This window comes from Gopherus flavomarginatus, chromosome 2 (genome assembly GCF_025201925.1).
Source record: "Gopherus flavomarginatus isolate rGopFla2 chromosome 2, rGopFla2.mat.asm, whole genome shotgun sequence".
NCBI classification, from domain to species: Eukaryota; Metazoa; Chordata; order Testudines; family Testudinidae; genus Gopherus; species Gopherus flavomarginatus.
Window position 1 is genome coordinate 6,577,626 of NC_066618.1, and position 17,238 is coordinate 6,594,863.

The 17,238-nt window shown below is 47.3% G+C and overlaps 1 protein-coding gene across 1 annotated transcript in view; it reads left to right on the forward strand.

Annotated features, from left to right (window-relative positions):
* Positions 1-9,694: 9,694 nt before the first annotated feature.
* The window catches only part of MYL3 (myosin light chain 3), a 42,892-nt gene continuing 35,348 nt past the window's right edge, over positions 9,695-17,238 (forward strand). The window contains exon 1 of the mRNA XM_050942821.1: positions 9,695-9,972. Within this exon, the coding sequence (XP_050798778.1) occupies positions 9,841-9,972 (132 nt within the window). The 5' untranslated portion in view covers positions 9,695-9,840. The remainder of the gene's footprint in view (positions 9,973-17,238) is intronic.

The window sequence follows — 17,238 nt, forward strand, 5'->3', positions numbered from 1 at the left end:
CTGGTGCATGTTGGGACAGGACTCTTTTCCATCTCTGGACTGTGATCCTCTGATCCCAGGAGATGTTAGATACCCTCAGCTCCCACTGACTTCAACAGGAGCTGCAAGTGCTCTGAATCCACTCAGTCATCACACTCAGGTCCTCTGATACCCACTTCACTGGACCCAATTCATGGGCAGGCCAGGGTGGTCCTGCACCTCAGCTACTTCCCAGTTGCCTCAAAGCCCTGGCTATTCATAGAATCATAGAAGATTAGGGTTGGAAGAGATCTCAGAAGGTTCTAATCCAACCCCCTGCTCAAAGCAGGACCAACACCATCTAACTCATCCAGCCAGGGCTTTGTCAAGCTGGGCCTTAAAAACTTCTTAGGATGGAGATTCCACCACCTCCTTAGGGAACCCATTCCAGAATTCCTTGGCAGCCTCAGGATCACCCACTCATTCTTCTTCCATTCCTGTGCTGGGCTCTTCAGTGCTGCTGGGATGAGTAATCTCACTCAACGCAAGTCGTCAGTCAGTAATCATCTGTAGTTGATTCTCAGCCATACCAAGGGGCCTCATGGTCTGAGCCATGTTCCACAGCTGCTGGGTCCGTCCCCATCTCATCAGCTTCTCCCAAGCATCCCTAGGAACCATTTCTCTCTTCGTTTCTTATCATTATGTTGCTGCCACCCTATCAGTCAAGGAGCTACAGTAAAACACCTTCCTGCACCAATGCCAGTTTTGTGCTGCTGTAATGGCTGCCAGGTTGGCCAGAACCCTGGGACCTCCAGAGCTAACAGCCCAAGTTGTTACAGCATAAGCTAAGGAGGCTGGGCTTCCTCACTGGGGTTGTAACACACTCCTATGCTCTGAGCATCAGGCCCATCGACAATCCCATAATACACAGCAGCGGGTTATGTTATCCCTACAATTTTACCCTGAGCAGATGCTTGTCAGAACTCAGTTGAACAGGATATTAAACCCACAGTCACACTGTGATGTAATTACAACTCTGCAGCCATAAACACTGGTGGTTAGAACACAATCTCACTGTGTCAGAGCCCTGACATCATAGGTGCTAGAACTAGGGATGCTGGGGGAGGAAGGGGGGAGCTGCCACACCCTTTGGCTTGAAGTGGTCTCCATCATATCCAGGGTTTACAGTTTGGCTAAATGGCTCTCAGCACCCTCACAGTACAAACTGTTCCAGCTCCCCTGCCAGACATGTCCGTGGTGCGGGCAGAGAGAACCGCTGTAAGTGAATGGATCTGTGTCTTTACTCTTACTTGTGAGCTTTTTGCATGTGAATTATTTTTTAAAAGGACTTGGTGGGGAGGTCTGCTCTTTTAGGGCTTGTCTACACTACTGCGTGGAGTCGATCTAAGATACGCAACTTCAGCTACGTGAATAGCGTAGCTGAAGTTGACGTACTTAGATCTACTTACCGTGGTGTCTTCGCTGCGGTGAGTTGACAGCTGACGCTCGCCCATCGACTCTGCTTGCGCTTCTCGTTCTGGCGGAGTACCGGAGTTGATGGGAGGGCGCTCAGCAGCTGATTTATCGTGTCTATACTAGACGTGATAAATCGACCCCCGCTGGATGGATCGCTGCCCGCCGATCTGGCGGGTAGTGTAGCCAAGCCCATAGTTTGGATCCAAGCTCATTTTTCATGTTCACCTGCAGGCTTTTCACACTTCCCTTGGAGCAGGGGTGATGAACAGCAGGACCTGTGGCCAGTTCCTTCAGTGCTGAAAACAGGAATCGCTACCGCCTGAGCTAAATAAATAAGCTCAACACGTAGAAGCAGCAGCCAAGTCATAAACCTGAGCCATTGAAGGGAGACCCGGAGCACACTCTGAACAGTGTGGATCTCACAAGGGCACATTATTTGCCATCTCAGGTTGTCTACACTACTAGGAGAAATAGCCATTGCTGATAACTGGAATGAGTTACCTAGGGAGGTGGTGGAATCTCCATCCTTAGAGGTTTTTAAGGCCTGGCTTGACAAAGCCCTGGCTGGGATGATTTAGTTAGGGTTGGTCCTGCTTTGACCAGGGGGTTGGACTAGATGACCTCCTGAGGTCTCTTCCAACCCTAATCTTCTATGATAAGGGGTGCAGAGTGATGTTCTGGCAGAGGATGTGCTGCATTCCCCTCTCACGGCGGATACACTGCAGGATCACAGCGTACATCCAGCTAAAGAAGTTAGCTGAAGGGGTGGAGGCCTGTGCTTAACATGCCATGTTAAAATTCTCCTTCTGATTCCTACAGGGAAGAGCAGGATTTAATTGCCGACTGAGCGCTGCATCAGAAAACCCTGACAAGGTTTTAACATGTATTTTCCTGGTCCAACCTTTCAGTCAAACCACATGCAGCGCTGGTTCCATTGTGAACACACAGTGAGTCATATTCCTAGCCTTGTCTAGGCCTATGTCAACTCCTACATGCGTTACAGGCTGCCAGAAGCAAGCAGCTGTTACTGTATGGCCCCAGGATTGATTTCCAGTTGACCCGGCTGGAAACAACAGAGCCAGAGAAAAGAAAAGAAATCCACCTTCTCCCTGCCCTGCAGCTGTCTCCGCATTGCTCAGCTCTTTTAATTTACAGCAGCCGCATTGCGGTACATGTGGGGACAGGCGAAGGCTGTAAAAAATAGTCTCAGTGTCATATGAACCTAGATCTAGCTTGTCACCAAAGCGGGAGAGAGAGGGAGAGGAAAAGAAGAGGGGAGGGGAAGACTGGGAAAGAGTCTGAAAGTCGGCCCAGGTCCACTGTAGCCTGTTGGGTGAAGCTAATTTTGTCATCAAAGTTGAACATTTTGAGGAAACATTTCAACAGCCTTTTCAAGTTGGAAAACTGTTGACCGACTCTATTAATAATGTCTTCCTACAGCAGCATTTTAGAAGGTGTCACGTGGATACAGACATATAGAAACTAACGTCTATGTTCTGGTATAGTCATCAACGACACACACCAGTTCAGGGCAGCTGATAGTAGCCCAGAGGTCTAGCACAGAATGGTTGTGCTGCTCCATCATGCTGTCAGTAATAAAGTAATTAAAAATCTCCTTGTTCTACTAGCCTTATTCTCATCTATATGGGGTCAGTTCTTAGACTGGAATGGCTAAGAAGGCCTCTATCTTGAAGCAGGTTTCAGAGTAGTAGCCATGCTAGTCAGTATCCACAAAAAGAACAGGAGTACTTGTGGCACCTTAGAGACTAACAAATTTATTTGAGCATAAGCTTTCGTGGGCTACAGCCCACTTCATTAGATGCATAGAATGGAACCTATAGTAAGAAGATATATATACATACACAAATTGAATCTATTTCCCCATGTTAAGTATCCTCACTCCTTCTTGTCAACTGTCTAAAATGGGCCATCTTAATTCTCACTACAAAAGGTTTTTTTTTCCTCCTGCTGATAATAGCTCATCTTAATTAATTGCCTCTTAGAGTTGGTATGGCAACTTCCACCTTTTCATGTTTTCTGTATGTATATATATCTTCTTACTATATGTTCCATTCTATGCATCCGATGAAGTGGGCTGTAGCCCACGAAAGCTCATGCTTAAATAAATTTGTTAGTCTCTAAGGTGCCACAAGTACTCCTGGTCTTTTTATCTTGAAGCAGTTCCTGGGAAACTCTTCAGCTAATCAATTTCTTTTGTATGACATTCATCTATCCAGCCGTTCTCTTACCCTCCACTTCTAAGATTAACATAAAGTAACTACAAATTGAAAACGTATATATATTAATTGCCATACATTAAAGCAGATTTTTCAACACAACTAACTGAATAGAGCTGGAGGGAGGGGAGAGAAAGGGGGAAAATGCTATTCAATTTTTCCCCATTTTTTCCAAAAATTGAAATTTTGCAAACTGAAAAATTTCAATTTTTGAACTTCAAAATTTCCAGCTATGAAAAGAATTTCAACAGCTTGTTCAAAAATAGGGGGGGAAATGGTGACAATTTAATATAATTTTTTCCAGTGTTTTGTTTTAATTGTCAAAATTTGAAATGTTATTGAAAATTTGAAATATTTGGCCATTTCAGTGTGTAGATCTCGACTTGCCATCTGAGCAGATAAGGTTTGGTGCTTTTCCTCTCCATTCAGTGACTGACCTGGCATCTGTCGGGGTGAGAATTGAAAAAACATGAACATGCACCAGCTTCTGCAGGCACGTCAGCAAAAACCTCTCTGCTATTCTTCTCCAGGAAACAGGGCCGGCACTTCCACTAGGCAACCCTAGGCGGTCACCTAGGGTGGCAGGATTTGGGGGGGGGGCCTTTTGCCATCTTCAGTGAAATTCGGTGGCAGGGGTCCTCGCACTCCGGGTCTTCGGCAGAAATTTGGTGGCGGATCCTTCATTCGCTCCGGGACCCCCCGCCAAAGTTCCCTGAAGACGTGGAGTGGAAGGACCCCCCGCCGCCGAATACTCAGAGGAGGAGCGCTGCCGCCTAGGATGGCAAAAACCCTGGTGCCACTCCTGCCAGGAAAGATGCTGAAAGTGATCACTGTCTTAGGGGTTTCCTGTCTGGGGAATGCCACACAACAGCCTCCTGTGATGTGCCCCTGGGATCTCTTTTAAGTCTCGTAAAAATGTTTCCATCAAACCTAGTTTTAGATGGAAAACTGAGATTTTGACTAAATGAAATTTTCACAAGAAGTATCTGCTTTCCATGGAAAATGTCATTTTTTTGTTAAAAGAAAAGCACCTGAAAACTGAAAAATTTTGGCTGAAAATCAAAATATTTAAATTCAAATATCCTGCTGTGGTGCTTCCTGGGCGTTGTAGGTCAGTTTCCTCATGCCATCATTTTGTTACCTGGGCAGGCCCCCATCTCCCATTTTCACCACACCCAGGAATTCCCATGATGCACTCTCGACACCTTACTGTGAGGAGCACAGGAGATGTAGTCTGAGTAGGGAGCTGGACTGCTGGAGGAGAATGGGAGCATGAGACTCCTGAACTACAACTCCCATGAGGCACCACGGCAGCATTTCTCAATTGAAATATTCTGGTTTGGGCCTGAAATATTTTGGCTTTTGATGGTTTTTTTTTTGGTATAAAGGGTGAAATTATCTGTGAAAAATGCCCATTTTCCAATAAGCTCTACTGTCTTTGGTAATTATCCCAACCCTGCTCCGAGCTGGAACTTCTCAAAATGTAACAAAGAAGGTTATTTCAATAACTCCACAACAAGCCTATGTCACAAGCTGGGAATAGGCAACATGGGCTTGATCACTTGATAATTCCCTGTTCTGTTCATTCCCTCTGGGGCACCTGGCATTGGCCACTGTCGGAAGACAGGATACTGGGCTAGATGAGCACTGGTGTGACTCAGTATGGCCATTCTTATGTTCTTATATTGTATAAGATGCTCAGGTGACTCCAGAACAGCTTTCTGGCACAGAAAGCTGCCACCAACATCTCTTGTGTGAGCATGACTGAAAACAGAAAAACATGTTTCTCTGCACCTGAAAGACTATTAATAGGAAGCAAAATTGTTGCTAATGCCTACTGCATCTGTTGCTGCTCCCGGGATACCAACAGAATAGCTATGGCATGGCAGCTAGGGATTAGAGAGTGATTCTCAACCTGCGATCCGTGGACCCCTGGGGGTCCGCAGACCATGTGTAAGACATCCGCGAACGGGTGCCATTAACATAGAACTGTGGTTTTCAACCTGTGGTCCACAGACCCCTGGGGTTCCAAAGATTATCTCTAAGACTTCCAAAGGGGTCTGGCACCTCCATTCAAAATGTTTAGGGGTCCACAAATGAAAAAAAGGTTGCAAACCGTTGGATTAGAGCATTGAATGAGGAAATCAGGACTCCTGGTTTCTATGTCCAGCTCTGTAATTGATGTCAAGCAACTTACTGAACTTCTTTGTGGCTTGCTTTTCCAGCTTGTCAAATGGGAATAATAATGCATAGTCACTCCAGAGGGATGTTATCAGGTTTACATCGTTTGCACTTGGAGGTCAGGTGGAGGTGCTGGATACGTGAAACACTGTTGTCCCTACATTGTGCACCGCTCTCTTCCTGACTGAAGCAGCCTTTCTTTATCAGGGGGGTCCCATCTGGTGTCTGAGAACTGCCCATTTTCCTCTTAATTCACAAGGTCCACCCTCAAAACACCAAAGAGTTGGCTAGTTGGAGCTCTGACGAGACCCCATCCCAGAGTCGTGCCTGGCTGAGAAAGCTGTTTAATTGATGACAAATTGCTTTGTGTCTTTGGTGGCCCAGGGCAAAAAGCATCTCTCCAAGAAAAGCCTGAGTCAAAGCCATTTCAAATGAATGGAAAGACTCCCATTGACTTTCGAATTCAGCATTTCCAGAGCTCTTTGTTCCTGCTGGCGCAGGTTCCATTGCCAGCGCTTGGGCAAACAAGCAGACTGTGATGGGCTTTCAAGCCTATACAGGTTGACCTGACAAGGTCTTCCACCTGCACTATCAGGCCTCCACTGTCTTTTTATGAATAGGGCTGAGAAATTAGTTGCAATCTGTGAACTCCTGGATGGCGAAAACGCCTAGTTGTTATGATTCCCTTGTAACTTCCGAGGGACGAGATGCTGAGCTGCTGCTAAGCTGTCTCTGGCATGCCTGTTATTTCCCTCTCCTCATGGCCATGTCCAATTCGGTCGAAAAGGGAACCTGGCAGTGTCCAGTCAGCACTGCTGACAGGACACTAATAGTCTGGTTACCTGCAGTTACTGACCTCTACCACCGTGGAGCGGGAAGAGCAGTAGCTGCGGCATCTCACGTTGCTCATGGACAGAAGTGGCCGGCTGGATTCTGAGTGGCTCCAGCCTCTCCAGCAGAGAAGTAGGTATGGGGAGGGGATCCTGTCTGCTCCGTCTGCCCTGCTGTTCCTCAATTGCCCCCCACTCCCTCGCTCCATGCACTGACCCCCCTCCCTCTGCCCTGCCATGTCCTGATTGAGTAGGCAGGCAAGCTCCGCATCAGCTCCTTCCAGCCTATCTCTGCGGGTGTCAGGTGAGTCCTGGGACTGGTGGGAGCAAGAGATGACAGGGGAGGGAGTGACAATGCAGGAAGGGGGGAGAGGAGTGAGCAGGGGGCAGAGCCTGGAGGAAGACGCGGGGCTGGGACTGGGGCCTTGGAGGGAAAGGGGCGGGGCAGGGTATCCACAGTTTTCAGCAGCTAGAAAGTTGGCAACCCCTAGTCCTGCCCCTGCGAGAAGGTGTCAGGCTCTAGGGCCATCAAGCCAGCAATGCAACGTCCTTTTAGCGCGAGCAGACAAAGCGCCGCCCTTGCTGATTGCTCTCATCTCTCACACTCCAGGTGACATGGCTTTGGCATAGCATCTGCCCTGTTAACTGGAGACGCAAAGAAACGTGGGAAGCTTTGAGTCAACGTTCTCCTTTTAGATGCCGGGAGGCTTGTCCGACCTTTGCCCCAGCAAGGTAGCTGCTGTGCTCGTCCCATCGCGGGGAAGGGGGGGGCTCTTGAGTGTGTCATTTCAGCTGGACCCTCAGCGCTTCTCGCACTTCGTGTTTCACCTGGCTCGTGCCTGAGCAGAGACAACTGCAGACGGGAGCCCTGGCAGGACCAAATAGAGCAGAAAGAAATGTGAGATGCCCGCCGGGCGTGCAGCTCTTGTTGGCATTGAGTCTAAGATTGCTGAAGAACAGACGACCTTCTGTTTGGCAGGGGCTGTTGGTACGTATCATTTCAGTGTGCTCACCAGCCGGTAGATTCTGAGGCCTATGGATTGGCCTCCTCCAAAATGCCAAATAGGAGCTTTAATCCTTTCTGTCTTCCTTACAAGTAGGAGAGGGATAGCTGAGTGGTTTGAGCTTTGACTTGCTAAACCCAGGATTGTGAGTTCAATCCTTAAGGGAGCAATCTAGGGGCAAAAATCTGACAGGGATGGTACCTTGGCCTGCTCATGAAAGCAGGGGACTGGACTTGATGACCTTCTAAAGTCCATTTCAGCTCTCTGAGCTAGGTATACCTCCATATACTTAGGGTGAGGTAATGTCCTGCGTAAGAGCCACCATAGTAACTTAAAGCTACTTCTCAAAAAAATGATCTTCATCTCTAATAATCCTCACTAGTGGTCTCTGGAAATCAGTGACTAGCCAGCAGAACACAGAATGAAACTGAACATCAGGCTAGAAAAGCAAACCAGGTGTCTGGATTATTTTCACAGCCATCTTGGTTTACAGGAGGGAAATTCTGGCTGGACAACACATAATGGACAATCATGGTGTTTCAAGACACACAAATAAACATAGTATTATTGTTTATCATTTGTACTACCAGGGCACCTACAAGCTCTAGTCATGGACCAGGTCTCCTTTGTCCTAGGCACTGTCCAAACACAGGACAAAAAGACGGTCTGTGGCCCAAAGAGCTTAAAATCTAAGTACAAGCAAGACAACAGGTGGAGACAGACAGATGGACAGAGCCCGTAAGCTACCAAAGACGTCAAACATAAATCAATATAGGTCCCACAGGGGCTTGCCTGATGGGACCCCTTAATGTTGCATTAACCCAGAAAGAATGACAGAGCGGGAGAGAATATTGCTGGAACTGCTATTCCTCTGAAATACTGGGACATTCCCAGTGCATTGTAGATTTTGAACTTGGGAAATTGCATCATTTCTAGGGATGCTTGAAAAATGGTGATATTTTGAAAAAAGTCAGGCTGCCCTAGTCCCTACGTTGATGGTGGTGAGGTTTTTTTAATCAGAACAAAAGCTGACATTATCAAAGCTTCCCTGGGAAACTGGGCACACAGGTCCTATTGATTTTAATGGGAACTCATCGGTCGAGTCCCTAAGGCAGTTTCAGAAATCGCAGCCACTGTGGTCAAACCTTTCTTTCTATAGAGACTTTTAGTATCGCACTAGAGTGTGAATGCTTGTGCACATGCACATAGCTGTGTTCTGCTGTATAAAGGATGCCGGCTACATATCCGGCCACCTTGGTTCCTTTAATCTCCCTTGGGAGAGGCCTGTGTGTATGGTGCCAGGGGTTCTAGGGTCTGTCCACACTGCAGTTAGACACCTGCAGCTGGCCTGTGCCGTCTGACTCAGGCTCAGGCCATGGGACTGTTTAACTGCTATGTAGACGTTCGGGCTTGGGCTGGAGTCCTGCCTCTAGGACCCTGCAGGGTGGGAGAGTCCCAGAGTTCAGGCTGCAGCCCAAGCCCAAGGTCTGTACTGCTGTTAAGCAGCCCAAGCCTGAGTCAGCTGGCCCACGGGTGTCTAACTGCAGTGTGGCAGACCCATTTTGCCTTATCCTCTCTTAGGAATCAGAGAGCTGACGTCTAAAATTGAGATTGTTCTTGTCTCAGATGGGAACTAAGACTGACAGTCAGCTAAGTACGGTACAGCAAAGGCACAGAACTCCCTCATGGCTGGAAGAGCTGGTCACTCAGCAGTAGGTGAGCTTTAAAGGTACCTGGCACAGTCCAGTGGACATGGAACAAAGAGATTGGAACCTGCAGTGCAATCCGCTCCCCCCTCCCCTACACACACCCCTTCCCCAGAAAAATTTGACCAAGCTCCAACCTCATGCCTAAAATCCCTAAACTCTCTTTCCATTTAAGTGCTAATTCATAACAATGCCATAACCGACCACTCTAAAATAGCAGGGTAACTGTCTTGTCCTTTTATAGCAGTGCCCCTATTGTGGGCCCTGGCATGTGATGGGCTGGGTGAATGACTCAATGTGTGACATTAAGGGACCGGCAGGGATAAAGACCTCTGCTGGAGGAGTGACTTGTGCTCTGCTTTATCCTTGAGCAGCCACCTCTACTCTGTCTCTCTCGCTCCCTCTCCGTCTCTTTTTCCCCCTCTTTTAAAACAAGCGAAAAAGCAACATGCCCCCCAAGAAGCCTGAACCAAAGAAGCCTGAACCAAAGAAAGAGGAACCGAAGGCAGCACCTAAGCCAGCGCCACCACCAGAGCCGGAGCCGCCCAAGGAAGTCCCGTTTGACCCAGCTAACATCAAAGTAGGTATCTTTTCGGCCGAGCACAGGAGGAGCGATCAGAGCTATTTGGAGCAGGGTTGTTGCCTTCTGAGCATTATGAGGTTAGGGCCGAGCCTCTCTGGAGTTACCCTTTGTCACTTGGCTGGGTCCCAGTGCGGGAGGTGGCAGCAAAGGGGCTGTGCCCTTGGGCCAGCTCTTGGAGTCAAATCTGCAGGTGAGCAACGAAATCAAACTCCCCGGGCTTCTCTTTTCCCATGAGAAAAGCTGAGGGCAGAACTCCACTTGACAAGGGTTCCGTTTGATCCTCTTCCCCCAGCAGGCATGGTTAGAGGCAAATCCATCCCCTTCCGCCTTTCCACATGGGGATGGGAAATCTAACGCAGCGGGCTTTGCAGTGCCAATAAAAAAATACTTGTTTGCCTGAAAGCAAGTGAGTAAAGCCACCCACAGGTTCTAAGAGCAGCATAACACAGTGGCATATGAAACCTCAGTGTGCATGTATGCCAGGTATGCAGAGAGAAACCTGGGCGAAAGTCCATGCATACTGAGCATCCTGCTGCCTTAAGGTATTGCCCCGAAGGATAACCAAGTGCAATGAGCCTAATTCCATTCTACCTTTCTCAGATCATGTCTGTTACACAGCTGATACTCTTGATCCCTTGAGTATTTGGTTAAGTCGTGGTCATATGCCTGTGTTGGTGTGTATTTCCTTTCTTATATAGCACAGAGAGGGCCAGATGTTCAGCTGGTGTAAATCAGCATCGCTGCATTGACTTTAGCTGTGGCTGTTTACATCAGCTGAGGATCTGGCCCAGACTGAGAAAGAGAGCAAGAATGCATCCAAATGTCAGTGTCAGAGCTGAATTACCAGAGGGTTTGCCCCATCGATTCATACAAAATTAATGAAAGAAATATTTGAAGGCGGGGCAGCTATATTTACACTTCGCTTTTTCTGGGCTGGATTGAAATCCAGACACCCCCTGGATGTCTTTAGGAATTACTTTCTCATACCCTTTGCCCGTTAAAGGCTACGCAACGGATGGAGGTCATCAGGAAGTGGCAGGTCTGTCTGCCTTTCGCAAAGGGTTTGCTTTTGAGCTAGGAAATGAAGATCCCCACCATGGCCGTCCATACAGCGAACTCTGTTGGGAACATGAGCCCGATCCTCAGGTGGTGTAAATCAGAATATTTCCACGGACTGATTTAAAATGATGCCAAGGTGCAACTGCTGAGGATCTGGCCCATTGCTTTCATAATGATCCAACTTGTTGCTCGGGAAGTGTCCCAAGGACTGTCTGCATTTAGGACAAGCGGAAGATTTTAAGGCAACAGTGATAAAATGGGTAAGTCCGGGGAGAGAGGGGGCAAAGAAACCTGCAGCAGAGCAGCCTCTCAGCTGGTGTAAACTGGTGTCACTCCATTGAATGTAGTCAGATCCTCAGCTGGGGTACAGAGTTCATGGGGCCAGACCCTCAGCTGTTGCACATTGGCATAGTTTGACTGAGGTCAATGGAGCCATGCTGATTTACACCACCTGAGGATCCAGCCCAGCTTCTCTAAAGAGACATTGTGTGATGGGGGGATGGTAATACCCCCAGCAGCCTTTCCTGCTAGTTAAAAAGTCAAGGCAAATAAAAGAACCAGGGAACGCCAAAGGACATGAATGGGTCACTCTGCTGCCTACGTGGGGTGCTCGTTCAGCTCAGAGCAACTTGGCCCTCAGGCAGAGTAGCAGAACATGGCGGGAGCTTTGCCCTCCAGAGAGATTGTCACCCCCACATTCCAGCTGAGGGTTTCCGAGAAAGGAAGAGCTGGGCTGGGACCTCCTCTGGTTTCTTTCACATAGCAAGGGCCCCAGACATAACACTCTGCAAATGGCGGACAAGGAAGAGGAGATCTATAGCCTCCTAGTAAGAGAGAGGACAAACAGGCATAAAAGGACTCTAATGATGGTGTTTATGGGTCTAGCCTAGGACTTGGGAGGGGTAGGTTCCAGTCCATGCTCTGCCACAGATTTCCTCTGGGACCTTGGACAAGTCACTTGGCCTCTCTGTACCTCAGTTCCCCATCTCTACAATGGAGATAACCGCACCGGCCTACCTCATGGTGCGTTCTGATCCTCAATACATTAAAGGTTGCAAGGCGCTCAGATTCTACAGTAATGAGAGCCATATTAGTAGGCTAGAAAGATGGGCATCACTACATTCAAAAATATATATATTTTTAAAATTTACCAACTTCTCATAACATCTGAACACAGTTTCATGCTACTAGTTTTCCAAAGGGGCAGATTTTTCATTTTAAAACAAATACGCTGCACCTTTTCTCCATTGGAATGATCTTTCATCCTCCCAGACCAGAATTTTCAAATGTAACATTTTTTTATAAAATGGAAAAAGGCCATTTTTTTTGTGGGGAAATGTAAAAACTTTGCAGTGGTGAGATTATCGGTCTGTGGGATGGGCTTCACGGGAACCAATTGAAAACCATTACTTGGCACATTTAGAACTAGACTGACTAAACATTAGTAAATGCACAGCAGTAGTGTAGCTGCTCTGATTCTCAGAGCCTGAGATAAATGAACTTTTCTACCTCTAGATTCTATCTTAATAAATAATGGACTAAAAGCCTGATCTTGCACTCCAGAAATGAATGGCACTTTTGCAGTTGACTTCAATGAGTTCAGGATCAGGCCCTATATTCTTGTCTCTGTTACATTAGTGTAAATCTGGAGTAATTCCATTTAAGTCAATGGAGTGATTCAGGAGCTGTAGTGGTGGATGGGAGCGCAGGATTTGGTCTGACACTTTGGTACTGTAAAGGACATTAGCGAGATCAAAAGCACATTGAAGTCAGTGGAAAGGTTTCTGTCTACTTCGGTGGGCATTGGACTGGACCCATGAAGAACATAAGCCCTTCCCTGGATTTTGTCTCATTGTGACCAATACCGTGAACTTTCTGCACAGTCTCTTGGCATTGAAAAATCTGCACCTGAGCCTCCCGCCCCTGAGGGATGAATTGTCCTTCAGACGTCCTGGAGCCAGAACATTGGGTTCTTTATACGCATGGCGCAAACTGCCTTCATTCCCAGTAGCATGCTCCTAATGTAGCAAGGGGGAGCAAATTTTGTCCTGCATTCTGCTCCCATGGATTGCACAAGGCATAAATTGAGGCAGGATTTGGCCCCAGAGTGGTGCCTGTGAAGAGTCCAGGGGGTTTGGAGTCCAAAGACCAAGTGCAGTAGGTCACAGAAGATTAGAGTTGGAAGAGACCTCAGGAGGTAATCTAGCCCAATTCCCTGCTCAAAGCAGGACCAACACCAACTAGGTCTATGCAGGGAGCTAGAAGGGCTGAGCTAAGAGTCACCATTCCAGAAGCTTGGTCAGATGTCTCCATTCCATACACCCATCGTAACAATATTCATGAACGTATGTGTCTTGGAGACGGGATGGGCATGGTTTATTTTCATTGGGCACATACCGTCCTAGAACCTTGAAAGCCCACCTCTCCTGCAGGGATCTCTTGCCTTGCAGTTTGAACACCTTGGTATAACCTTGAGTTTCTGGTTAAAAAGCTCCCCTCCTCTTTGGCAGGAAAGGAAGGATTTTAAGGCTCTAGGACTACTGCAGCCACAAGGGAGTGAAGCAGATATTGCAGCAGGTGACAGGGAAGATGAGTTCCCTACCAATTCTCAAAGGCATGGGTTCAGGTCACAGGCATAGAGAGCATTCGGAGAGCCCGTGCTGTGCCCTGGCAGGGTAGCAGAGGAGAGGCAGACCGTGTTCTATCAGGATCCAGCAGCCACCCTTGGCATACACTACAGCTGAGGCCTGCCTTCCCTCTGCTCGTCTTCTATAAATGGAAGGGTCTTTCTCCCCCCCCGCCACGCTGTGTCCCCTTTCTGTAACAGGAGGCAGGAAAGTGTGATGTTGCACACAGCGTACACACCCAGGGAGGGGGCATCTCAGCAAGAGGAATCCAGATCTGGCCTGTCAACACAATCTCTGTTTCCTCTCACAAGCCTCCTCTGCAGCGAAGGGCTGTTGACTTCACTTACCTCTGGCCGGTTCTCCCTCAGCATTCAGGAGCCTGCAGCCAAGAATGGGTCTGTTTTATGTATGCAATACAGCCCATGCCATGCTTTGAATACCCTATTAGTAATTTACTCTGGCGCTTACAGATGGATCCCAGCAGCAAAGATAACAGAAACACCAGACAGTCATAGGACAGTTCTAAAGGCAGCTTTGCTCTTTTGTTCATACCTTTATTTATCGCAGCGCCTGTAACGTCAGAGGTACAGACTGTCCTCCATCAGGCTGGGCACTGATGGACTTTTAATCTTCAGAGAAAGCACCTTTTTCCCCCTCTCTCCCTTCTGAGCAGCTGGCTTGGGTTGACTTGAATCTGGCAACTAACTGCAAGAGTTGGTCACTATCTGAGGTGGTGGGTGGTATTTGGACTCTAGGAAACAAGTGTATGCAGTAGCATTGGCCTGGACCTGACAGTCCCTTGGAGGTTACTCGAGTATGAAAGGGGGGAAGATCGAGCACTTTCCTTGTAAGTAGAGATGGGGCTTGAGTCACCAGAACTTGCTCCAGCTCTCGGAGCACAAACAGGTCCAATGTTTAGGGGTATTCCCAGAAGGAACTGGTTTTGAAATCTAGTGATGGGGAAATAGGGACAGGAGAGCTGCCAGGTTAGATACAGAAGGGCAGATCAAAGGATCAGAAAGTCAAGAGGAAGAAAGGGTTTGTGGTTAAGGAACTATTTTGGGACCCAGGAGATTAGAGCCACTCTGGGACCCGTCCAAGTGTCACATGTTTTTCACCGTTTACCCTAATTCAGTCCAGGTTATGGAACCGCAGGAAACTCAGGCCTGAGCACATTCAAAACTCAAGCTGGGGGCTCTTTGAAAGCAGATCCTGGGTTGCTTAAAACTGGACTTGGCACTGTGCAACTCCTGGCCCAAACTACCACAAAACCAGCCAAACACATCTACGTATCTAATCCCCATACACCCCCTGATCTGTCCCCATGCACCATATCTATCTATCTATCTATCTATCTATCTATCTATCCCTAAGCATACCTGTCCATCCATCTATCCCCATACATACATGTCCATCTATACACCTAATTATCTATCATTTCCATAGGTATCCATTTCTCTCTCTCTCATGATTCTCATCATCATAGTTTCTAGCTTGAATGTTAGCTGTGTAATGAAACTCAGAGGTGGGTGAGTATAACCTGATTTCAGAGTCTCACCTGGCATCTCAGTTTGGCACAAAAGTTTTGCACAGCTCTAAGTATTAGCATTATAGATGCCCCCTGTTTGTAAATCTTTTTGGGGGGGGGTTGCTTGAAAGTTGTTGTCTGAGCTCAGTCAGGATGTGCTGAGATTGCTCCCACTGCATTGTGAAGGTGGCATCAACCAGGTGAGGCCTGTGGCTTTTAAGGTTCTAGTCATAACAGGAACATTCAGTAAAGCAGGAACGCAGAGATAGAGCTGTGTCCAGATCAGGACACTGGTGTCATTAATCTAACAACAACCCATGTCTAATAATGCTCAGAATCTGCTCCTGCAAAGGACCTGGTGTGCATCCATGGCCCCATCCAGCTCTTATTGAAGTCAATGGTTAGCTTCAGAGAAGCTATACTATCTGAAAATCCAGCTTCCTGATTTCAGTGGTGCTACATTGGTTCACACTAGCTGAGGATATGGCCTTTATTTTCAGTGGAGCTACCCTGATTTACACTAGCTAAGAATGCAGCTTGTTAGCTCCAGTCATCAATGTACTTGGGGGATAGAGTAGAATGCCTTCCTGACCCTCGCAGGCTAGTTGATGGTGCTTTGAAGGATGAGGGTTATTTAGTATTATCTTTGCTACTGTAGTCTGCAGAGGTACAAACATTATTGATACCAGTCAGAAGATTGGGGAGTAGCACTGTGCTGCAGCTAGTACACCTTGAGATTGGAGCCACCCGGATTCACACCAACAAAGCATCTTATTTGCTCTCTAGTTGCATGTTTAGCTAACCTCATCACTGTAGTATCTGAGCACCTCATGGTCATTATAAGTGTGGGGAAGTTTTACTCCCTGTTTGCAGATAAGGAATGGAGGAACAGAGGAGCTTAAGCATCTTACCTCAGGTCATGTGGGCAATTTTTACCTGACTTGTGAATTTTACCAAGGTCTCCTGATTCCCAGTCTGGTGCCCTATCCACTAGCCCTCCTGGACCTTGGCCCTCCCCTGTCGATTCTTTTAAAAACCCAACCACGGTGTGTCTTGATGAGTGGAGAGTTATTAAAAGCACACTCTGGAGACCGAGAAACTCTGTAATAAGATCTGCACTTCTCACATAGCTGCTAAACCTCAATAAATGTGGTTGTAATCACTATTTGTTTAATGTGCAATAACTGTTCTATTAAATTTAAGTTAAACGCACAACTAAGTGCATGCAGGAGGCTGGAGCCAAAGTGCTAAACTTTCCCCAAGTGACTCAAAAGCCATCCTGTAGGCATGGAGTATTTATTTCACCCATAAACCAGTAAAACCTAGAGGGACTGAAATGTGACTCAGAGTACCATATACCAATCCCTTTCTTGGCATAGCTTATTGACCCCGCATTAGGGGGTCAGAGTCTAGGGTCCATCCACTCCCTGCCTACCATTGGCCATTATCTCCCTCCAAGCTGTGGCAATGCAGGTAGATATACATGGGCTTTAAGGGGCTCCTTTCTTATGCCCTTTGATTTCTCGGTGGGTCCCATGTAAGGTGACCAGATGTCCCGATTTTATAGGGACAGTCCCGATTTTGGGGTCTTTTTCTTATATAGGGTCCTATTACCCCCCCACAACCTGTCCCAATTTTTCACATTTGATGTCTGGTCACCCTAGTCCCATGTGAGGAGAGATTGAAGAGCCTGGGACTTTTCGGCTTGGAAAAAAGGAGACTAAGGGGGAATGTGATAGAGGTCTATAAAATCATGAGTGATGTGGAGAAAGTGAATAATGAAAAATTGTTTACTTGTTCTCATAATATAAGAAATAGGGGCCTAATGAAATTAATAGGCAGCAGGTTTAAAACAAATAAAAGGAATTTCTTCTTCACACAGCGCACAGTCAACCTGTGGAACCCCTTGCCTGAGGAGGTTGTGGAGGCCAGGACTGTAACAGTGTTTAAAAGAGAACTAGATAAATTCATGGAGGTTAAGTTCATTAATGGCTATTAGCCAGGATGGGTAGGGAATAGTGTCCCTAGCCTCTGTTTGTCAGAGGGTGG